The 20,843-nt window shown below is 56.1% G+C and overlaps 1 protein-coding gene and 1 long non-coding RNA gene across 2 annotated transcripts; both read right to left on the bottom strand.

Moving 5' to 3' along the window:
• Window positions 1-1,901: 1,901 nt before the first annotated feature.
• On the bottom strand, window positions 1,902-19,525 carry SYNGR3 (synaptogyrin 3). Its single transcript, XM_065684882.1, has 4 exons — window positions 19,371-19,525; window positions 9,307-9,547; window positions 6,691-6,833; window positions 1,902-4,308 (listed from the first exon to the last, which is right to left on the bottom strand). The coding sequence occupies exons 1-4, from the start codon at window positions 19,467-19,469 to the stop codon at window positions 4,099-4,101; spliced, it is 693 nt and encodes a 230-aa protein (XP_065540954.1). The 5' UTR covers window positions 19,470-19,525; the 3' UTR covers window positions 1,902-4,098.
• LOC136017892 (uncharacterized) lies at window positions 12,991-15,034 on the bottom strand. Its single transcript, XR_010614141.1, has 2 exons — window positions 13,480-15,034; window positions 12,991-13,353 (listed from the first exon to the last, which is right to left on the bottom strand). It is a non-coding gene; the product is annotated as an uncharacterized LOC136017892 (long non-coding RNA).
• Window positions 19,526-20,843: the final 1,318 nt, after the last annotated feature.

Genomic DNA, 20,843 nt, shown 5'->3' with positions numbered 1-20,843 from the left:
AAAGTTGTAAACATTTGTAACTTGGTTCCATACACTTGATACTACACCGCACATAGTGACAACTGCACCTCCTGGAAGCGGTCTGCTCACACAGAGGTATCTGGAACCCCAACCCGACATCGGCTAAACCCCGTCTGGCATCGGTCTCATAGGAAAACTCTTGAGGAAGGAGAGGTGTAAATGGCTCTTGCAGCTAAGGACCAGCAGCTGAACGTGGGGTTCAGGCTGATGCAGCGAGGGCTGAGCCTGAGCCTCACTAAGGGTGGGAAGGGGGTGTTCTGTCACACACACAGGTTCAGATGCTGTCTAGAGGAGCACAAGGAAGGAGCAGGAGCAGCCCCGGCTGCTCTCCCAACACACTTTGGGAAGGCAAAGGCTGGAAGGAAGCCTACAAATACCTACAGGAGCTTTCCCTGAGGGAAAGACGGAGCCCACCACAGTCGTGATGTGATTTCCTAAGGACTGGACCATGACGGCGCTTGGCTTAGCGTTGTTTAAGTGACCTCGTAGGGTGGCTGCAGAGGGAGGAGGCTGTGAATCCTCCCGTAAGGAATTGCTGGTCGACAGAAATAGGAAGGAAATGCTGGAATCATCACTGAGCTGATGGGGAACTCATCCTGCAACGGGTGCAGGTGCTGGAAGCCCGATGGCCCGTAGGCAGGACAGCAAGGAGGGTCTGCTCAAGCTGCATGATACAGAGCCATCTGATGCAGGTACTAAGTTCTCAGGCAAGCAAAGCTTCCAGCTGGGTAGGAATAGCTTAAAACGTTGGGAAAAATCCAATACTTTTAAAGCTCTTAACATGCTTCAAATAAATGCACAAAGCCCGTGCTGGGGTTAACTGGGAATTGCCTTGTCACACTCCCAGCATGAGGCCATTGGAAGACCCATCTCCAGGGAAGGTCCAGGCTGGTTTGAACTCTGCTCCTGACACCCAAGCTCAGCACCAGGCAGCTGAGAGCAGCACAGCCTTGCCCTTGGCAAGCTGGAGAGCTCCAGGAGAGCCAAGGGGCCATAGGACAGCACAGCCCTGGTACCCCTTTCAGGCCATGGTGTGGATGGGGACAGGGCAGGCAGTGCTGCTGTACCAATGCCAGTGTGCAGGGGGGAAAGAAAGGGAAGTGCAGAGATTGATGTCACACATACTTGCACCTCAGATAACGCACCGCAGTTATCACAGCGATGGGCTCAGCTCTAACTGTACTGCTCATAGGCTGTACCTGTGCACACTGGTCTGCCTGACAGGTCACAACACGCCAATGGGTGACAGCAACAGCCGGCATGGCAGGCGTGGATGCTGTGGGAGCTCGTGGAGAGCCGGGCAGGAGGATTCCATGCGAGGGGTGTGCTGTCGTACCACAGTGATGATGGCTTGTCCCGTCCTGCCTCAGTGGGCTGATGGTGGAAAACACTCAGCTGTGGGCTGCCTGCCTGTACCTGCTGCCTGCAGAGCAGCCTGATCCTTCCTATACGCCTTGCTGGGATGCTGTCCCTTCCATCAATGGGGACTGATGTTTTGGAGGGTGAGGCTTCCTCAAGGTGCCTGGTGATGTGGTTGGACACGTTAGTCCCAGCTCCCATTTAATCAAGGAGCAACCCTGCCTTCCTGCTGCGCTTGGATACTCCAACCCCTTCCTCCTGCTCCTCATCCTCTTCTCCTGCCACCAAAACACATCCAGGTCCTCACTGCCATTTACAGGTGGTTGAACGCTGCCTTTGGGGAGCTGTGATTGCTGCTGACCGCAGACACCTCATCCTGCTGGACTCGCCCCACGTCCCCGCTGCTGCTCCCAAGGTCAGTGATGGCACAAGAGCATTCATGGGGTGCGGGGGGGGGTTCTGGTCCCCACCGGCAGAGGATGGGAGCGGGGCAGGGGGGGGAAAGAAAGGCAACGCAGGCCTCGGTGCGTACATTCAGAGCTTGTTAATATTGAGCATGGGTACACCAGGGGGCAGGACGCATCCTGCCCTCAGACAGAGCTTTAGTGGGTTACGGTTACAAGGAAACTCTGGAACAGGTATATAGTTAGAAAACTACAATGTACCGAACAGACATTACCTCACGTACAATCAATTTAAACACTTAAATTGATTCTATTGTTGCTAAAATATTAACACAAGTTACTGGTTGTGCTGCTAAAACGTCAGTGTTCCCTCTAAGGAAAATATTGCTACGGTTCTACCGTACCCTGTATTAAACCCCTTTGCCTCTCTTTAGCTCCCAGCAAATCTGACTCTAGAAACATCCAAAGGGTCTGGTTTAGATGGACCCTTATTTAGGGTTCTATTTAGGGTCCAATATATTTAGGGTTATAGAATATTGGGGTTTGGGTGTCCCTGGTCTGCTTCATGCAAGGATCTGGCACCGATCACCTCTTCCTTGCCCCTTACATGAGCCAAGCAAGGGACACCTCTGATAAAGCAGAGCAGCATCCCCTGCTCACACTCCTGCCTCTGCCCAATGCACCCCAATGGCCTTTGGGCCTCCAAAGGGGTGCAAAGCTGCTCCATAGGGGAAGGCACCTCCTCTGCTGTCCCTGCGGGGAAAGCCCACGGTGGGGACCGCTGCAGGACGCAAGGTCCTGGTGCCACCACACAGCAGCATGGGAGGAGGATCCAGGTTGGGAAACGCTGCCTGGAAAACCCCGGTGCGGCTCCGGTGCCACCAGGGAAGAGCTCAGCACCAGCCTGGCTGGAAATGCACATTTAGCCCGGCCTGAACAGTGCTCAAGGAACGCACTTGGTCACTGGAAATGACCCCGTGTGATGGAGTCGCTGTTGTTAATGGATGCAGCAGAAAGGAGCTGTGCTGATGATGACCAAAAACCTGCTGCAGGCAGAGCCGGGGCCGGCGGTCGCCAGGTCGGGAAGCAGCACACGACTCCTGCCCTCCTCTAAGCATGGGGCTGGGGTTCAAGTCTCAGCTCCTCTGCTCAGTCCTTAGTGACAAACAGCCTGTGGTCGGGCAGGGAGCGGACAGGGACCCATTGGGGTTTACACACTTTCGCCACGGCAGGAATTTCGCAGCTGAATCCAAACCTGAGCCTCTTTCCTGGGACCTTTTCACTCCCTCTCTTCTCCCACTGCTTTCAAACCCGGGGTCCCCTCACAATGGACTTCAACAGCCTCTAAAGCCTTTCCAGTTCTCCTGAGTTCCTCACTTCTGGAGACAAGGGCACAAGGAACGTTCCCACCTGAGGTTCTGCTGCAGCTGACGACAAACAGTGCCTGCTCCCAGTCTGAAAACACAAGTTCAAGACTGCTCCTGATTGCATTGGGCTTTGAGCTGCTGAGGCCTTTGTGCTGGCAGCTCTGGGTCTGAGCACGGTTAAGTGCTCTGCGTTGCCAACCAGAAGCCATTAGTACAGCTACAGACTGTCCCAGTCCCTCGGGGAAGAGGTGGAACTGCCGCACACAGCTGTTTGCTGCTGCTAAAAGCCTATTCCTAACAAGCAGCCACCTATTGCTGGGCTGGTTTCCAGCTTCCAACAGTCGCTTTGGACATCCTCAACCAGAGCCCTTTCGAAGCGCTGTTCCCCATAGCCCCCGCCTGCCACGTGCCACTGGCATCCTAAGCTAAGGGTGAGCCGCTTGCGTGGAGATGATTTTGTACAGCAGCTATATACAAATGGAAGGGACACAGACACCACTCATCTCTCTCCGGGTTTGGCACTCGCCGTGGAACGTGTACAGGAGAGCTCTGCGGTGGGAGCAGCTCGGAGCTGACCCCCCCTTCGCCACCACGAGATTCTGTGTTAGCTCTGGAAGAACGAGATCAGTAACAGCTCCTCAGCTACTGTGGTGGACAGGAGAAGGTGTCCCAGGCACAGCCCGGTGCCAAGCCTCAGGCAGAGATTTCCTCATCCTTCGCCACGTGGAGGTGATGCGGTAGCAACCTTCCTTCCTTCTGACTTAGAGGGAACACTGCTTTTATAAAACCCTTGGACAGGTAAGACAAGAACCAATACCACTGTACAGAATCCACTGCACGACTAGCTAATAGTAAGGAACCCAGCACTGACTTGCCACATGAAGGAAATGGGACTGAATACATTTGCAATCGACCGGCTCAGGGTACGGCACCGCAGGACTCGCCCCTCAGTACGCTGGCACTTGGTAACCTTTCGGGTTGGTGTCTAAGGTCTCGGTGAAGGGGGGGCTCTGGTAGGTGTCTGTGCTCTCCACGCCGCTGCCGCTGGGGTAGCCGGGGTAGGGAGCGCCGGGCTCGGCGCCGAACTGATCCGTGGCAAAGAGCGACATGTCCGTCCCCAGGCGGTACCGCTGCAGCGCCTTCACCGCCAGCGCCACCTGCAGCGAGGGGCCAGGGTTAGGGGGGATGGAGCCCACGTCCACCAGGATCCTGCATCCCACAGGGCCCCACATTCCCTCCCAGGATCCTGCATTGCCCCCAAATCCTGCATCCTCCAGGATCCTGCATCCCCCTGGTCCCTGCATCCACCAGGATCCTGCATCCCCCAGGATCCTGTATCCCCCTGGACCCTGCATCCTCCAGGATCCTGCATCCTCCAGGATCCTGCATCCCCCAGGATCCTGTATCCCCCTGGACCCTGCATCCTCCAGGATCCTGCATCCCCCTGGTCCCTGCATCCACCAGGATCCTGCATCCCCCAGGATCCTGTATCCCCCTGGACCCTGCATCCCCCAGGATCCTGCATCCCCCTGGACCCTGCATCCCCCAGGATCCTGCATCCTCCCAGACCCTTCATCCTCAAGGATCCTGCATCCTCCCGGACTCTGTATCCTCCAGGATCCTGCATCCCCTCCCAAGGATGCTGCATCCCACGGGACCATGCATTCTGGGGAGACCTTATTGCAGCCTTTCGGTTCTTAAAAGGGGCCTATAAGAAAGATGGGGAAAGACTTTTCAGCAGGGCCTGTTGTGATGGGATGAGGGGTGATGGTTTTAAACTAAAAGAGGGAGATTCAGGCTGGATGAGAGGGGAAAGTTCTGAGGGTGGTAATTCTTCAGTGAGGGTGGTAAAACACTGGCCCAGGTTGCCCAGAGAGGTGGTGGATGCGCCATCCCTGGAGACACTTAAGGCTGGATGTGGTTCTGGGCAACCTGAGCTAGGTGAAGATGTCCCTGCTTGTTGCAGGGGGTTGGATTCGATGACCTTCAGAAGGTCCCTTCCAGCCCAACCTATTCCATGATTCTATGATCCCCCAGCTCCCTGCAAAGCTCCGAGCATATCCGAGCATCCCAGTTCACTGCTGGCCCTGCTCCATTATAGCCAAGAGCTAAACCAAGCCCAAACCACAACCCTTAATGCTAAAGAAGCTATTTCTATGTGACAGGTTGACCTCCAAAGGCCTGTGTGGGGTTGCAGCCTGTGCTCCAGTCCCTGCCTGTGCTGATTTGGTACCAATAACCCCATCTGCTGCGGGGAGGGAAAGCAAAATAGGTCAGTTCTGCCGAGACTCCTTCATCCTCTTCCAGGTTGCTGGAATTGAGGTCACAAAGGGTGGGAGAAGCGGCGGCAGAGCTGTGAGCACCCCACGCTCATCCCACTTCCGGAGGTTCCATTAACAATTCAATCAGTTTATAAATGATGGGCTCAGGGGGTGGAGAAAAACCACTCAGACACTGAGAGCAGCTCCCAACCACTGCCCAGAGCCCACTGCCCTGCTGGGGCTGGTGCCGGGGGGGGCAGGCACTGGTTGGTGCTACCTATTGATCCCAATTGCTCCTGGCTTTATTCATGGTGCCAATGGAGGGGCTGCTGCTGGGTCCACACATGCCAGACATCCTCCATGCTGGCAGCAGGGGACCAGCATCCCCAGTGGCCTCCCTGGGCTGGGAGCAGATGCTGATGGGATGGGGGAGAGCATCCTCCCCAGTCCCTGGGGGCTGCAGTGCAGTGTGAGAGAAGAGCTGTGGGGGAGCTGGGATTAAAAGGGATTTAGTTGGATAATAACAGTGGGGAGCAGTTAAACTGGTGAGTAACTGGAGCCAGGCCGGCAGCTGGAAAGCCTCAGACTGGCTTTTGCCCCAATTCCTTTAAGGCAGTGTGGGACTGCTGCACATCCTGGGTGCTCTCTGCCCATGAAAAGCTGCAGGAGAGGGATGGAGGCCATCCCTGCTTCTCCACATGCAGCCCCACAAGCCGTGCAGGTACCGCCAGTATCACAAGACAAGGGGCCCTGCAGGGTTTTGCACCCATGGCAGACGTCCCTCTGCCACAGGGGGTGCACAGAGCCAAAAAGTGGGAGCCAAGGGGGGTTCTGCGAGTCCTGGCAGCAGGAACCAGCCTGGCTTCCCCCGGGGGGGTGGAGCTGATGGGCCGAGAGCTCCCCACATCCCCCTCCCATCCCATGAGAGCGGCTCACTGCAGTGATCGGCTCCTGGGGACTCATTCAGTTCCAACCAAGTGGCTCCCAGGGCCCCGAAACGAGGGCAGCTCGCGGCTGCTGACACGTTTTCAATGGGAACACAACTTATCCGCTGCAGGAGAAGGGGAAGCGCGGAATTCCCCAGCGAGAGGGCAAGGAGCTGATCTTCCCGGGTACCAAACCGCAAGTTCCGTCTCTATCTGCAGGACCACAGTTCCCCAGAAGAGCCCCGCGCTGCCCACCAGGACTCATTTCTCCAAACCAAGCCCCAGATTCCCCCTCCAAGCCCTTGAGCCCAGAGCAGGTTTAGTTTCTCCCCTCCTCTGAAGCTGAACTCACCCAGACAATGATGGAGAAGAAGGAGAAGGTGATGGCTGCCCGGGCAGCGTCTGCTCCTTGCGAAACCCCTATGCTCATCGTCGTCCGTTGCCACTGGTTTGCAAGGAAGCAGAAGGCTACAAACCACAGGAAGGACAAGAAACCTGGAAGAGAACAGAGCTGCTCAGTGCTGTCCCTGCCCCGCGCCTCCCCTGCTGCCAGGACCCCGTGTGCTGATGCACAAACACCTTGACATCAAACAGCAGCAGTGATCCTGGGTGCTCCCAAAGGAGCTGCTTTAGAAGAGGCTGGTTTGGAATTGCTGGCAAAACAGGGATGGAAGGAACCTTGTGCGGTCACCCAGTGTGTTAACTGCCTTAGGCTCAGCTTGCCTGCATCCCACCCTGATCCCTGCAGGCACAGCACAGGCTCTCTGGACATGGGGTCCTCTCAGTCTGTGGGATCTCAGCCTGCTCACTGATGCCGAGGTGCTACCAGCTCAGTTCCAGTTCCAGCACCCCAGTGTGTCAACTCACCATTCCCTCTATTCCCTGTTCCTTAAAGGCTTTGCACTGGATACTGCAAACCTCACCCAGGAGGAAGCCTGCACTCCTCAGAGCAGCACCAGCAGGAGATGGTTTTAGAGCCATTCTGTGGTAGGCCGTGCTTTGGTCCAGGGCCACAGCCAGATTGCTTCAAAAAGGCAAGTCACAACCACCCAGGAACAGGGGCAGGCTGGGATTAACCCCTGCTCCCAGGGATCAAAGTGACCTGGGATGTCCGTGCATCCCAGCAGCACAGCTCGTTGCGTGTCATCGCCTGGGGCAGGGATGTGGTGGAGCTGCCCATGGAGCTGAGGGACACACGGGCTTCATGTGCCAGCGCTCTGCTCATCCCTGCTGCCCTCCGCTGACTGCTCCTGTCCTCCGCCTCCCTGGGCTCTGTGGGACCGAACAAAACCTCCCTGCTGATGACTCCTTACTGGAAGCCGATCTGGCTGAGCAAGACAGGGCTGCAGCTCCCCTAATTCAATCACAGCCTCCAGCACTGCCTGATGCCAAGGAGCTCAGGAGACAAGAAGCAAGGCACAGGCACACAAGTGTAAGGAGCAGTGATGTTTTCCAGTGCTGGGAAGAGGAGCAGCACAACCTGGAGCTTTCAGTGATGCTGTTTTAAGGCTCTCCAGCTTTCCCGAGCATCCCTGGCACAAAGGCACAAAGATGCTGGGTGTTCAGGCACCGGGATGCTGAGCAGCCCAGCACCTTCCCAAGGATCATCAGCACATCAGGATGAGCAGCCACACTGCCAGTCCTGTGGGGCAGGCGGCTGCAAAGCACAGTCTGACTGCAGGGAGAGGAAAGAAGCTTCCTTTATTCCCCTTGATCTTGCCAGTTGTTCCTAAGTGCAATATAAGATGCATGAGCGCATCCACATCCAGTGTGAGTTACAGGGCTCTCTGCACCCCCAGCACTGGTGCAGTGCTGCAGCCTGGCCCCAGGGCAGAGCACAACCCCTGCACAGCACATCAGCAGGGCAGAACTCATCCTCCCCAGCTCCCTGCTGAGCCTGCAGATGCGCACCCATGGCAAGCACCAAAGAGAAAGAAGGCAGAGGTGGAGCACGGTGCTGGTTCCCGCATGCCTGGCTGGGAGAGAAGGGCTGTTTGGAAGGGGAAGGCAGGATCCTTGCACCATGACACACAGCATCAGCCACAAGATGGATGTGATGTTACTCTTCCATCTGAATCAAAGGGTTGCAGGCACTGAGCCCCATGGAAGGGGCTGTAAATATCCTCTAACAAGAGCTGGATGCCGGCACTCCGGCACCGTGGAAATGAGCTTTCCAGTGAGAAGAGAACATCCTTAACAAGAGGCGAGCACAGGGAGGCGATGACGGATGTTTTCATTTGGGGCCAGAGAGCCATCAGCAGTGCTTGTGTCGGATAAATCACCTTCTGGCTTCGCTAACAGCAGAGCCTGGAACCAGAGGACATCAGCGCAAGCTCAGGCAGGTGATTCCCCCAGCAGCAGAGAGGAGGATGGCTCTCCCAGCTCAAGGCATCCTGCATGGATGAGCCCCTGGCCAAGGGGCTCAGGACAGCACAGAGGATCTGTGCCAGCTTTTGGGACCCCCAGACCCCCCTGCACCCCCTGGTCCTGGAGGCAATGAGGGATTGCAGTGGTATGGAGCGTTTCTGCTTTGTTCCAAAACACACGCACAAAGTGAACACAGACCCAGGTGTAACCGAGGAAACGACATCTACCTGAGCCAGAAACAGGGATGTGGCAGGGGAAAACGCCCTGTCTGGTCTCTGAGGTGTGACCACCAAGCCTCACTTCTGTGGCTGGCCTCACCGAAAGCAGCTCAGTGAACACCTCCAACTGGAGACATGACACGGAGGAGTGGGACACCCACTGTCCCCAAGCCACCCCACACTGGCTTCCCCCCTGCTGCCTCGGAGCTCATGGCTGGATGGGACAACCCACCTGCCACCCCTCTTCTCCCTATCAGAGGCGCAGGAATGGTGCCGTGCCATGGGAGGGAGGACTCAGGTGTGGAGCTGCAGGGCACAGCAACAAGCCCACACTGCCCATGGAGCCAGCATCATCCTTGACGAGCCAGCAAAGGCAGAGGTACCTGAAAAGCCGAGGTCCAGCAGGACGGCCCGTTTGCGGTCCTTCACGCTGCTGATCTGCTGGAAGTAGAGGTCCACCACAAAGAAGAAGATGCAGCCAAAGAAGGCGATGATGCCAACGGCGATGCCGTAGCTGCAGGCACTCTCATTCTCGTTGAAGATGCAGTGCAGCACGGGGGTCTGGCTGTCCTTGTTCACGTAGCACTCGTTCACGATGGAGCCAAACACCACGATGGAGAAGATCTGCAGGAGGAAGGAGAAAACACAACTCGCTGCCGCTTACATTGAACTCTGTTTCCCAACAGCAACGTAATTGGATTCAATCTTGTCTTTGACTCCATGGCAACGTGGCACTTGTTAGACAGATCCTGACTCTCATCTGGTTGGTGGCCCTGATGAATGAGCTGGTGGATGGTACCAAGGTCTTCCTTCCCTGCGAGCCTGGCTGCCTTTCAGTGGCTTCATTTGCAGAGTATTTTAAGAGATGTTGTTCCCAGAGAGGCTGGGGAGGGAAAAAATAGATGGGCCAAGGCTCTGCTTTCCACTGTCAGGTTGTGCTCGATAAACCCCCTTGTGTCACTGCAGAGCAGGGAGGAATGAAGTTACAGAGGACAACTGAGCTGCTACCCAGCCCTGGCGCAGGGATGCCTGGCAGAGAAGGGACCAGGACACGGCAGTGTGGGGAGATGGGAGCAGCACACTCAGTGCAGTGGGGCAGGGGACGGGCTGCCCCATGAGTGGCAGGGCAATAATGGTTGGACTTGATGACCTTAAAGGTCTTTTCCCACCATGATTCTGTGATTTCTCACCTGGCTCAGCAGGGGCTGAAGGATGCAGCGTCTGCAGCCATTATCCAGTGACCTGGTTTTGGCCCTGAGAGGGACAGGGGGGGTTGCTGGTGGTCCCATTGCTGGGAGCTGGGGGTGTTCCACATCCCCGCAGGCAGGAAGGAGCCGGCTGGCTGCCTAAATGAATACCAATCCTGCTGCTGCACGCTGAAGTAATTCCCTTATCTCCCAGCACCAAGCGGACGCTGCGGGAGCCGCTGCATTACGATTTGCTCCGGAGCCTGCTCTGTTAAAGCTGCGCCGCTGCTGGATTCCAGTGCTGGGAGCAGGGAGGGAGCCAGGCCGCAGACCCCCCTCCTGCAAGCTGGGAGCCTCTGATCTCGTCCCTCGCTGCCAGCACCAGCTCCCCGCATCCCTGCACGCCCGCAGGACACAGCTGGAGGCCTCGTATGCAGGCAGGGAGACAAGAGGCTCCCCCAGGATGCTGCCGTGGCTACCTGGGAGCATGGGGTTTGGGTGTGATACAGCTCCTGCTCTGGACACCCTGCTGCATCTTCTGAAGGGGCACGAGACCGAGACAGGCGACAGAGGCAGAAGAGGCACAGGAGAGACTGCAGCTGGTGGCCTTTGCAAAGTCACCTGCACCTCGTGGCTGATGCCTGGCCATGGGCCACCTCCTACAGCCCCACACTCCTCGAAGCACAGTGTTAGCAGAAGCCACTACGAGCAAACCCTTCAGAAAGCTCTTTAATGTGATGTGGTGATAGATACTTACTCCCAAGCACATGCCAAATGTCTGCCTCCTGCCTGCCCTGAGGAATTTCAGTCGGATTTCTCTCCTCCACACTCCTTTCAGCGCTGGGATGAAGCTGAAGCTTCTCCTCTCTGAAGCTACTTCCAAATGCAAGCATCCCATTAACAAAGACATCTCAGACCGTCTCCACTGAGTCTCCTCCAAACTGGAGAACAACCAGATGGATCTGCAAGGGAGACTTCCCTCCTAGAAATGTGGGATTCCAAATGTGCATCTGCAAAATCCAGGTGCAACCTTTGACTTCATCTGGACCACTAACAGGGATGGAAAGTACGGGTGTCCCATGGACCTCCCCATGGCTGCACAAGGAGATAACCAGGCCTTCCTCCTCCTGGAATTTAACCGTGACCCAGGTCCTGTTCCCATCCATCCCCACCTCATCTCAGCTCTGAGCAGCAGCCGTGAGCCTGATGGCAACCTGAGGCACCCACTTCCCTTGCACCCTGTTCCTCGCTGGCGCTGCGCTCAGGGAGCACTCGGCTGTCACACGGCGACGGGCACATCATCCTCATCACGCTCGCAACAAGAGGCTTGCATTGTAAGGAGGAACAACAACAAACAGTAATAATCATTTTCGCAGGGCTTTGGCAGCAGCTGTAATATCAGCAGTTGTAAAAATCTGTTCATAAATAATGCAAAATTGTTATTTACCATCAGAAATAGCAGCGGCATTTATAAAACAGGCCCTGGAAGAAATAATGTGATTCTGGAAAACATGAATAATTGAGAACCTCTGATTCCATGGGATTATTTCTCTGGCAGGCCACAGAACTTGTGCTCAGCTTCTGCGAGTGCACACTAAGTGTTTTACTTAGTCATAGAAGCACAGAATCGTATGGTTTGGGTTGGAAGGGACCTTAAAGCTCCTCCAGCCCCAAGCAGGGACCCCTTCCACTGGAGCAGCTTGCTCCAAGCCCCTGTGTCCAACCTGGCCTTGAGCACTGCCAGGGATGGGGCAGCCACAGCTCCTCTGGGCACCCTGTGCCAGCGCCTCAGCACCCTCACAGGGAAGAGCTTCTGCCTAAGAGCTCAGCTCAGTCTCCCCTCGGGCAGGTTCAAGCCATTCCCCTTGGCCTGTCCCTACAGGCCCTTGGCCAAAGCCTCTCTCCAAGTCCTCCCAGGATTAACTGGACTACTTCTCTGTGCTTTCAGGTGCTCACAGTTTCAGTGGGTGAGGGAGGGCTCTGGTAAATTAAAGATTAAGGATTAAATTAGTAATTAAGGACATTACAGGGGTCCTGGCTGCCTGCACGCAGGTTTGCGCATATGGGGCTGTCGATGGAGGATGCCCACGGAGCACCTCGGGATGGCTGCAAGCACAACTGTTACCAGAAATGGGGTAAACCAGGATGTTTCAGCACTTCCAGCTCCAGAGGGCTTTGCAAAGCACAGCATCCTCCTTGCTGCCAGGTGACCTGAGCCACCCCCCCCCCATGACACCCCCTCGACTGGGTGCAGGCAACAAGGGACACGCGTCTTCTTCTCAGGAGGCCGAAATAGCAGCGAATTGCAAGTGTGCATTTGATAGATGCAAATCTATCAATGTGATGCAAAACATCAGTGCTGGCTGAAATCTTCCTGTCAAAACATGCTTTTCAGTGCAAACAAGTCTTTGCACGGCTTTTCTCTCCTGATTGAAACGTTACAGCTTTTCTTCAATAAAAACCCCAACCGGTGCTGGTGAAACATTTTAATGAGAACAGATTTGGAGGTGGCCTTCGAAGTCCAGAGGCACAAATCTGCTTTGAGGAAATGGGGGTAGGTGTGTATGTGGGGAGGGGGGGAAGTAAACCCCATGCTGCAATTTAAAGTTCATGCAAAACAAATGCCCTTTGCCAACCACCTCTGCAAACCACGCTCGCTCAAACCCACCACCAGCACATCAGAGGCTTGAAAGGGAAAATCCAAGGTCAGATTTGCCCCTGCCAGTGATTTCATGCGTGAGCAAGGATGCAGAGATCCTGCTCTCCAGAGGTGCTCCTCCATCTCCTCCTGCTTGTCCCCACAGCTGCAGTCCCTATGACCAGGCATGGCAGGGACAGCATGGACCCAGTGCCAAGGTCGCTGGCATGCACAGCACAGGGGCATCTGCTGTGTGAGCTGCTGCATCCATCCCAAGCCTGCCCACCCTTCCAATGGGGTGCTTCCATATCCCACAGGCCTTGCAAAGGAGCCTGAGCATTCACGGGATGCTCCAGTTTCCAGCTGAACAACCCAACACGACCAGCAACAAACAGTCCTCTTGCTGGGCGGACTGCTGCAAACATGGATAACCTGCAGGCACCCCGCTGTGAAACTGCATCTCCCCTGCCAAAGCTTCCACATCAACCCACTTGCAGCTCAGGGTCTCAGCCTGCTGTGTGGGATGGTCACATCCTGCCCTCCCCAGTGTCAAAGCTCCAGCAGCTCCAGTGGCACAGACCAGTAGTGCTCCTCTTTGCATTTACCTGCAAGGAAGGATGGGAAGGGGGAGAGTTTTCTCTCATCTTTTCCATTAAGACTTGTACTTTACCCTCTTTCCTTGCTTGCTGCCCACCTCCCATTTTCCCCCATCACCCTATTTTAGGCAAGACCTCTCTCTTCCTTTGTCCTCTCTGACAACGGCTGTGATCCAGTGCCAGGTGTCCTGTGCTGATGGATGTCCCATAGGGACTGTGCTGGAGGTGCTGGAGGTGCTGGGCAGGCTGTCAGCAGCACAGAGGCAGCCCTGCAATGGGAGACTGAGTGAAATCTCATCCTTTTCCCCCTAAAAAAAGAGAAAGGGGAGCCTGAGAGGGCAGGTTCCTTGTGTGGCCACAGCTTCTGGACCCACAGCTACCACCAGACCCCTCACAGGAGCCCAGAGTGCTGAGGATGCCCATGTGCCCCATGATGGAGACACTGTTTTAGGTGTGCATAACGCTGGGAGACCTGCATCTGCCTTCTCTGCACCAGATTCCTGCCGTCTGGAAGAAGGTGCTGGCCTGGCTGCCTGGCTCGCTGCTGTAATTATACTTTACAGGGCTGTGTTCCCTCCTGGGGCTCGAGCCGCCTGCACCCCAGGACATGCACATTGTTCATCCCCATTGCTTTTAGCCTCCTGCAGCCCAGGCACCTAAAATGTGCCTCAGGAAACCTCGTGGTCTGAGCAGAGCCATCACAAGGAGAACAAAGAGCTCAAAGCCCCAGTGTGTGAACAGTCAGCCATTTTAAGGTGAGATGTTTCCACTGCTGATGCACTGCACTTGGATTTGGGACCTATAAAAAGCATTACCAGAAGGTGTGGGGATGTAGGAGACTGTGAAGCCTTGCTTTGATTACACACCCAAGCAACCATTAACGTCAACAGCAAGGAAATGTAATGCATGAAGAAAATAATCCACAGCCAGTTTCCTCTGCTGGAGCTTACACTCAATGGTGCTGGTAGCATCCTTCACCATTGTAATGAGAGCATCAGGGAGACAGATACCCTGCTCAGCACCCTGCCCTCCTTCAACCACCACCAGCAAGTGAAGGATGTGCTACCAAAGGAGAAGGGAAGACAATGAAGGTCAAATCCTGCCTGGCACTGTTTCCTTATGGCTTATACCCCAGTGAAGCCCTTGTCTCAGTCACATAGATACCTTGTGCAGATACTCCGCTCAGGGATGAGTTAGACCCTTGGCAAAGGACCAGGCTCCTTCAACACCCACCCAGCTCAGATCCTGGTGGAACCAGGTCCTGAGTCCCTCTCCAGTTTCCCTTTACGGTTGTCAGTCATGGGGACGTTTCCAGCACAGATCTGCATAATTTATTGGAGGCTGTGAAGACGAAAGAACTGCTTTGAGCACTGCCAGATCTCCCACCAGGATTACGGATGTGACCACAAAGCAAAGACCCGCCGTGGTTTCTGGCACAGAAAGAGGTGGGTATGGTGCTGGCTAGAATAGGTTTATGGGTATGTCTACCCGGCCCATCAGCTGGGAAAGGGTGTACATTGATGACCACATGGCTGAGCTTGACTGAATTACTTCTAATGCGATGAGAGCACCCAAAGTTTCCAATCTAGCGATGAGCACCAGGCTCCCACCTTGCATTTCCCATTGATGTCTACTCCAGCAGGAATGCTTCCCAGGCTCCAGCTCCAGCCCTACACAAGAGCTGCATGTTGTAGCCCTGCAAACCCAAATGCTTGCCCCCCGGCACCTCAAACCAGCGCTCCTGCAGCTTCACCCCGGGTGTGAAGCTCCTCGGAAGTGCTCTGTCCTGAGGGTGCAGGGTACTGGCAATGCTTTGGGTTGGAAGGGACCTTAAAGATCATCTGGTTCCAGTCCTGGAGCCATGTTCTTCTTTGTTGCCTGGCTCTTCTGCTCTGGATAACAACAGATACACCTTTTGCCGTGAGCACACACACTGCCTTCTCCATCCCGCTGGAGAAACAAACACCTGGTCTAGGATGGAAAGAGCACCCTCCCTTCTTCCAAGAAGCACCACCTATTCCTAATACATCAGACCACCCCCCAGCACATCCCTTACCAAGGGCACAACTGAGCAAAGCACAGACAATGCTCTGCTGCAATATGGACTGAGAGCGGTATCAGGGCAGGGCCGAGCACATCAAGACTGGGCTGGACCTGAGCCCAAGTAACCTCTGGTCATGAAGGTTTCCTGCTGCACATCAGAGGCTACAGGGACTGTCTCTCTGCTGCCAGGCCTCTGCCCAGTAATCAGATCTGGCTGCTCGAGTCCAGGCCCCTAATAAAGGTTTTGCTCTTAAAAGCATCAGACTGCTGCAAGGGAAACCCAAACAGAACATTGGGCCCAGTGCGATAAAACACTGCAGAGGAAAAGCTCTCTCCAGTGATCCAGGGGATGGAGCACAGATCTATTCAGCTTTAAGAAACAGGAGAAGAAGGCAGGAGATGGGTCAGACTTTAAAGAAAATACTTAAGGGTTTGTATTGTAGGGTGGGCTACAGGAAACCTGGAGAGGGGCTTTGGCCAAGGGCCTGTAGGGACAGGCCAAGGGGAATGGCTTGAACCTGCCCGAGGGGAGCCTGAGATGAGCTCTTAGGCAGAAGCTCTTCCCTGTGAGGGTGCTGAGGCGCTGGCACAGGGTGCCCAGAGAAGCTGTGGCTGCCCCATCCCTGGCAGTGCTCAAGGCCAGGTTGGACACAGGGGCTTGGAGCAAGCTGCTCCAGTGGAAGGGGTCCCTGCCCAGGGCAGGGGTTGGAGCTGGAGGAGCTTTAAGGTCCCTTCCAACCCAAACCAGGCTGGGATTCTGTGATTACAAAATCAGGACCTGGTTTCTTGCTGAGCTCCATGGAGGAAGCGGATTGGTGAGCGTGGCTGCATGGATGGGACCGGGCATCGCGCTTGTGCTGTTGCTCCTACAGGAATTACTGCAAGCATTTACTCTGCTGGAATATCTTCCAGACCTGCTTTTAAAAGTCAAACCTAACCCGACGTTAAACGAACAATGCCCCTGCCAAGCTGCGTGGCCACTTGAAAGCCCAACTGTCTCTGGTAGCCCTGGAGAAGGGAACTCATGATCCTGTGGGCATCCTTCCTGAATAGCTGGCTTGTTTTGTTGTGCAAAAAATGTCTCCAAAGGAAACCACAAGTGATCACATCTTCATCTGACAAACAGCATCAGATGGAGGGGGAAGAGATGAATGAGGAACTGTTACATGGTTCTTTCCAGCTTTTGGTTTTACAGCTCAAGCCAGGAGGGCTGTTTTCCCTGCAGATACTCTGAATTACTCTGTCTGTCAGGGAGACGTTGCCGAGTGCGGTTGAATCAGGAATCCCCTCTTGCCATTCACTTACATTTGGGGATTTCCACACTGAAGTCACCATTCACCTGCCAGTCTCTTAGATGTTTGCCAGCGTAAAGACTGAGCCCAGGGCCCCAAAACGCCTTCCACAGACACAGAAGGGAGCTGGACCCCCCCTTTGGTGGTGGTGCATTGTGAAACCCCAGCCATGGCAATGGGCTGGATCGGCACAGAGTGGCTCACATCAGGTGGGTGAGGCTGGCCCCAAAGCCTCATGGTGGTTCTCCACCACCTATGTCCTGGTGTCCTCCCACCCGAACCAGGACATCTCCGCTCCCTCCTTTTCTCACCAAAGGAACATTGATGTCCTCTGCACAGCCAGGGTTATGGATCTGAGGTCTGATCCAACTGCACAGGTTGAACATGTTTAAGAAGATGAGCACAGGAAGGAAACCCATATGAATAAAACCCAGTCTAACACCTAAACTCAGTCATCCTCAAAGCCTCAGTCAAGGGCTTTCTGAACAACCATTTAGGGTTGTGCCCTTCTGCCACACGCAGGCATGGGGAGCCCATCTCCCCTGTGACAGCAGGCAGGGACCTGGGAAGGTTTCTGTTTGCTTTGTGAATGAGGCAGCATCCCAGGGGGACTTTGGTCCATGCTGCTGGCTCGGCCACCAGCACGCTGTGATAAGGAGCAGACACTGCCACTTACCACATCCCCACCTCTCACCCAGCTGCAGGCCCTGCCCACACTGGGAACTGGTTTGAGACAGAGGTAACTGGACTGCAGCAGCCAAGCGAAGGCCAAGCAGGGCTCTGAACCCCCAAGCTGGAGCAGTGATGAAGAAGGGTCCTCAATAGATCTGCCAGCAAATAGGAGACCTGGGGAAAGAGGCTCTAAGGGCTTCCACAGCGTGATCCCCCTCTGAAGACAGCAGAAACGCTCCCTTTGAGCTCAGTGACTTCGGAGCCAACCCCAAATACTGCGAACCTTTCTGTCTGGGCCAGCACAGCGCTCATCCCACGCTTGTCCACACCAGTGAGCCCTGCACTTGCTTGGGGTTAAGTTGATGTGTTTCTGTAGCTGTAAGCTCTCTGGTGAACGTAGAACCATGAATCGAGTGACTCTGCCATTGAGTAAATCACCCAGCAAATGTATGCATGGCTGTTTTCTAAGCTGGGATTTTTATCTCTATGTTCCATATTTTGTTCCTGCTTCCCAGCAGTGCAGATCCCCTTCTGTACGACAAGGATGATGAGCTCTTTATGGAAGGCCTAACTCATCATCAACAGGCCCACGATTTATCTAACTGTACCCCAAACCAACACCACTGCCAACAGTTTGTCACTCGAGGGGGATCGAGGAGGATCCATGTGGATCTAGACCAGGTTTTCTGGACTGAGGCCATTCTTCTAGGAAACAACTGCTGCCAGGTACCCAAACCCTACCCAAAACACCCCATCCAGCCTAACCTGGATGCTCCACATCCACACTTGACCTCCTGTTCTTCTCCAGTAAAGGGGTTGGGGGCTGTCTCAAAGCTCTGGAGAGCACACTGGCCCCCATGCAGCTAAAGATTTCAGTATGTGGTTTAACGATAAGCATGTGATTGCAGCTGGAATTGCTCACGTGCTTAAAGATAAGCACATGCTCCCGTGCTGTGCTGCACAGGGCCTCACCCGGGCACCCCCAAACACACCCGCTGGGTCAATGTGAAGGAGGGAGCCGGGTGGGCAGCACCTTCTCCCACACCTTTCCTTCACTCCCTGCCTCCATGGGGCACTGCTGAGGGTGGCACAGAGCCAGTGTGGTGGCTGAGGGCCTCCATGCACAGCAGGGATGTGACACGGGTGAGGATGAGCCCCCCAGGCCCAGCTTGGCTCACCCACAGCCTCCAGCCAAGCACTGGAGCCAGGAGCCGGCTACTGGGAGCACCAGTTAGACCCTTTGCACTGGGGTTTTTTGGGAAGGACCCAGCATTGCCGATCTCTGGACTCACGCATGCTTGCAAATCCTAGCAGGTAAAAGCCAGGCTGGGGAGGAGAATCAGTGCCTGCCTTTCCCCTCGGGCACCACGGCCCCAGCGAGCATCAGCGTGCAGCTCCCTGTGCTGCTTATTCACGGACCATCAGCGAGCAAAGCCTTCCCTGAGCTGCTGCACAGCATATTCCAACCTCCTGCTCCAAGGGAGGAACTCAGATGGGAAACAGCCAAAAAAGATGACATTCTTGTGGAAGAACAGGGGCAGCTGGGCAGGGCTGGCTCCCAGATTTCTTCTGTCACACACACACACATATGCACAGAGCATGGAAGGAAAATGTCCTCTGCCTGCCGATTTAGACCTCATCCGCTTGCTCCTTCCTCAAGCATCAGGGACACATCCACCCGCCGCACCTTGCCCAAGGAAACTCCGGGCAAACACCCCCGGGAGCCCCTCAGCCGGGCACCACCCGGCACGGCTGCACCAGCTCCGCACGCCTGCAGCATCACCGCACGGTACCTGCGCCCCGCGCACGGCACGGGCACCGCACACTGCAACGGGCGCCGCACAAGCACCGCACGCTGCGTGTTGCAGCGGGCACTGCACATCCCATCAGCCGGGCACTGCCCAACGCGAGGGGCACCGCACGCTGCAGTGTGCTCTGCCCATCTTCCGGGCATTGCCCAACGCCCCGTGCCGAGCCCCGCGGCCCCGTTTCCCGGCCGGGATGACCGCTCTGCCTCACCCAGGTCGTCACCCGGAGGATGGTCTGCGGCTGCTTCAGGAAATCCACGGGGTCGATGGCTCCCCCCGCCCGGCCCGCTCCGAAGGAGGCTCCTTCCATCTTCCCCCGCCGCCCGCTCCGCTCCGCGCCGAGCCGAGCGCGCCCCGCGCCGGCAGCGCGCCTGCCCGGCTCCCCCCCCCCCCCCGCGCGTCTACCGCGTGGGCTCGTCCGCAGCGCCGCGTGCCGGCAGCGGGAGGAACCACCCACCGGCTGGGGGGGGGAACGGCAGGTGCGCGCACCCGAGCTGCGGCCGAGGGTACCACAGCACAGCCCCGCGCATCACTGTGCTGCGGCCGAGGGTAACACAACACAGCCCCGGGCATCGCTCTGCTGCGGCCCTGGGTACCACAGCACAGCCCTGGGCATCACTGTGCTGCGGCCGAGGGTACCACAGCACAGCCCCGGGCATTGCTGTGCTGCGGCCAAGGGTACCACAGCACAGCCCCGGGCATCGCTGTGCTGCGGCCAAGGGTACCACAGCACAGCCCTGGGCATCGCTCTGCTGCCGCCGAGGGTACCACAGCACAGCCCTGGGCATCGCTCTGCTGCGGCCGAGGGTACCACAGCACAGCCCTGGGCATCGCTCTGCTCCGGCTGTGTGTACCACAGCACAGCTCTGGGCATCACTGTGCTGCGGTCGTGGGCACCGTGTTGTGTCTGGGGACAGCACGGTACAGCCAGAAGACCTCACCACAGGCAGGATCACAGTGTTATCCCAAGGATAACCATCCTATGGACATAGTCACCATGCTGCTTCTGGGGACAGCATGCTATGGCCAGGGGTTGGGGGAGGCCAGCATCACTGTGTGATGGCAAGGACCTGGCTACAGCCAGGGCAACCCATGGCTGGGCTGTTGGCAGGAGGGAGATGCCATAGACTGGAGCACAGGGAGGTCACCACAGCGCTTGGCTCACGCCTGCTCCCATCACTGTGGACCGCAGCAGAAAGGGACACCTCTTCTAGGGGTCAAGGGCCTTGGGGGCCCCACAGCAGGCCCTCAGTGGAGGCAGGGCTTCCTGCTCCACAGGAGGAGTAGGGTGCTCCACTGGGAGCTTGCCCTTGGATGAGAGCAGCCTGTTGCCGAGCTGAGGGAGAGGTTTGGTGGCTGCCTCACTTCAAAGCACACTGCTACATAAACATTAAGTGGTGCAAGAAAAGGGAAGTGAAGGCTGGTGGGGCTGAAGCTTTTGCTTTCCTCATGCAGGAAAGGAGGCACCCAGAGCTGTCCTGGGACAGGAGGAGGCCGAGCCCCATCCCCACTCCCTCTTCCAGTAGGAAGGAGGAAAAAGAGAGGAACCTTGCCGAGGGAAACCCTCAATTACAGCAAAGGGAGTTCCCCCCCCCAGCTCCAGGACCAGCTCCTGAGTGAGGTTTTCGTAGCACCGTGATGATGATCCCGGTTCCATAGATACCGATGCCATGACAACTCTGAC

Source organism: Lathamus discolor, chromosome 6 (genome assembly GCF_037157495.1).
Source record: "Lathamus discolor isolate bLatDis1 chromosome 6, bLatDis1.hap1, whole genome shotgun sequence".
In the NCBI taxonomy this organism is placed as follows: Eukaryota; Metazoa; Chordata; class Aves; order Psittaciformes; family Psittacidae; genus Lathamus; species Lathamus discolor.
The sequence above is the reverse complement of the archived record's forward strand: the minus strand, read 5'-3'. Positions and strand labels throughout refer to the sequence as shown.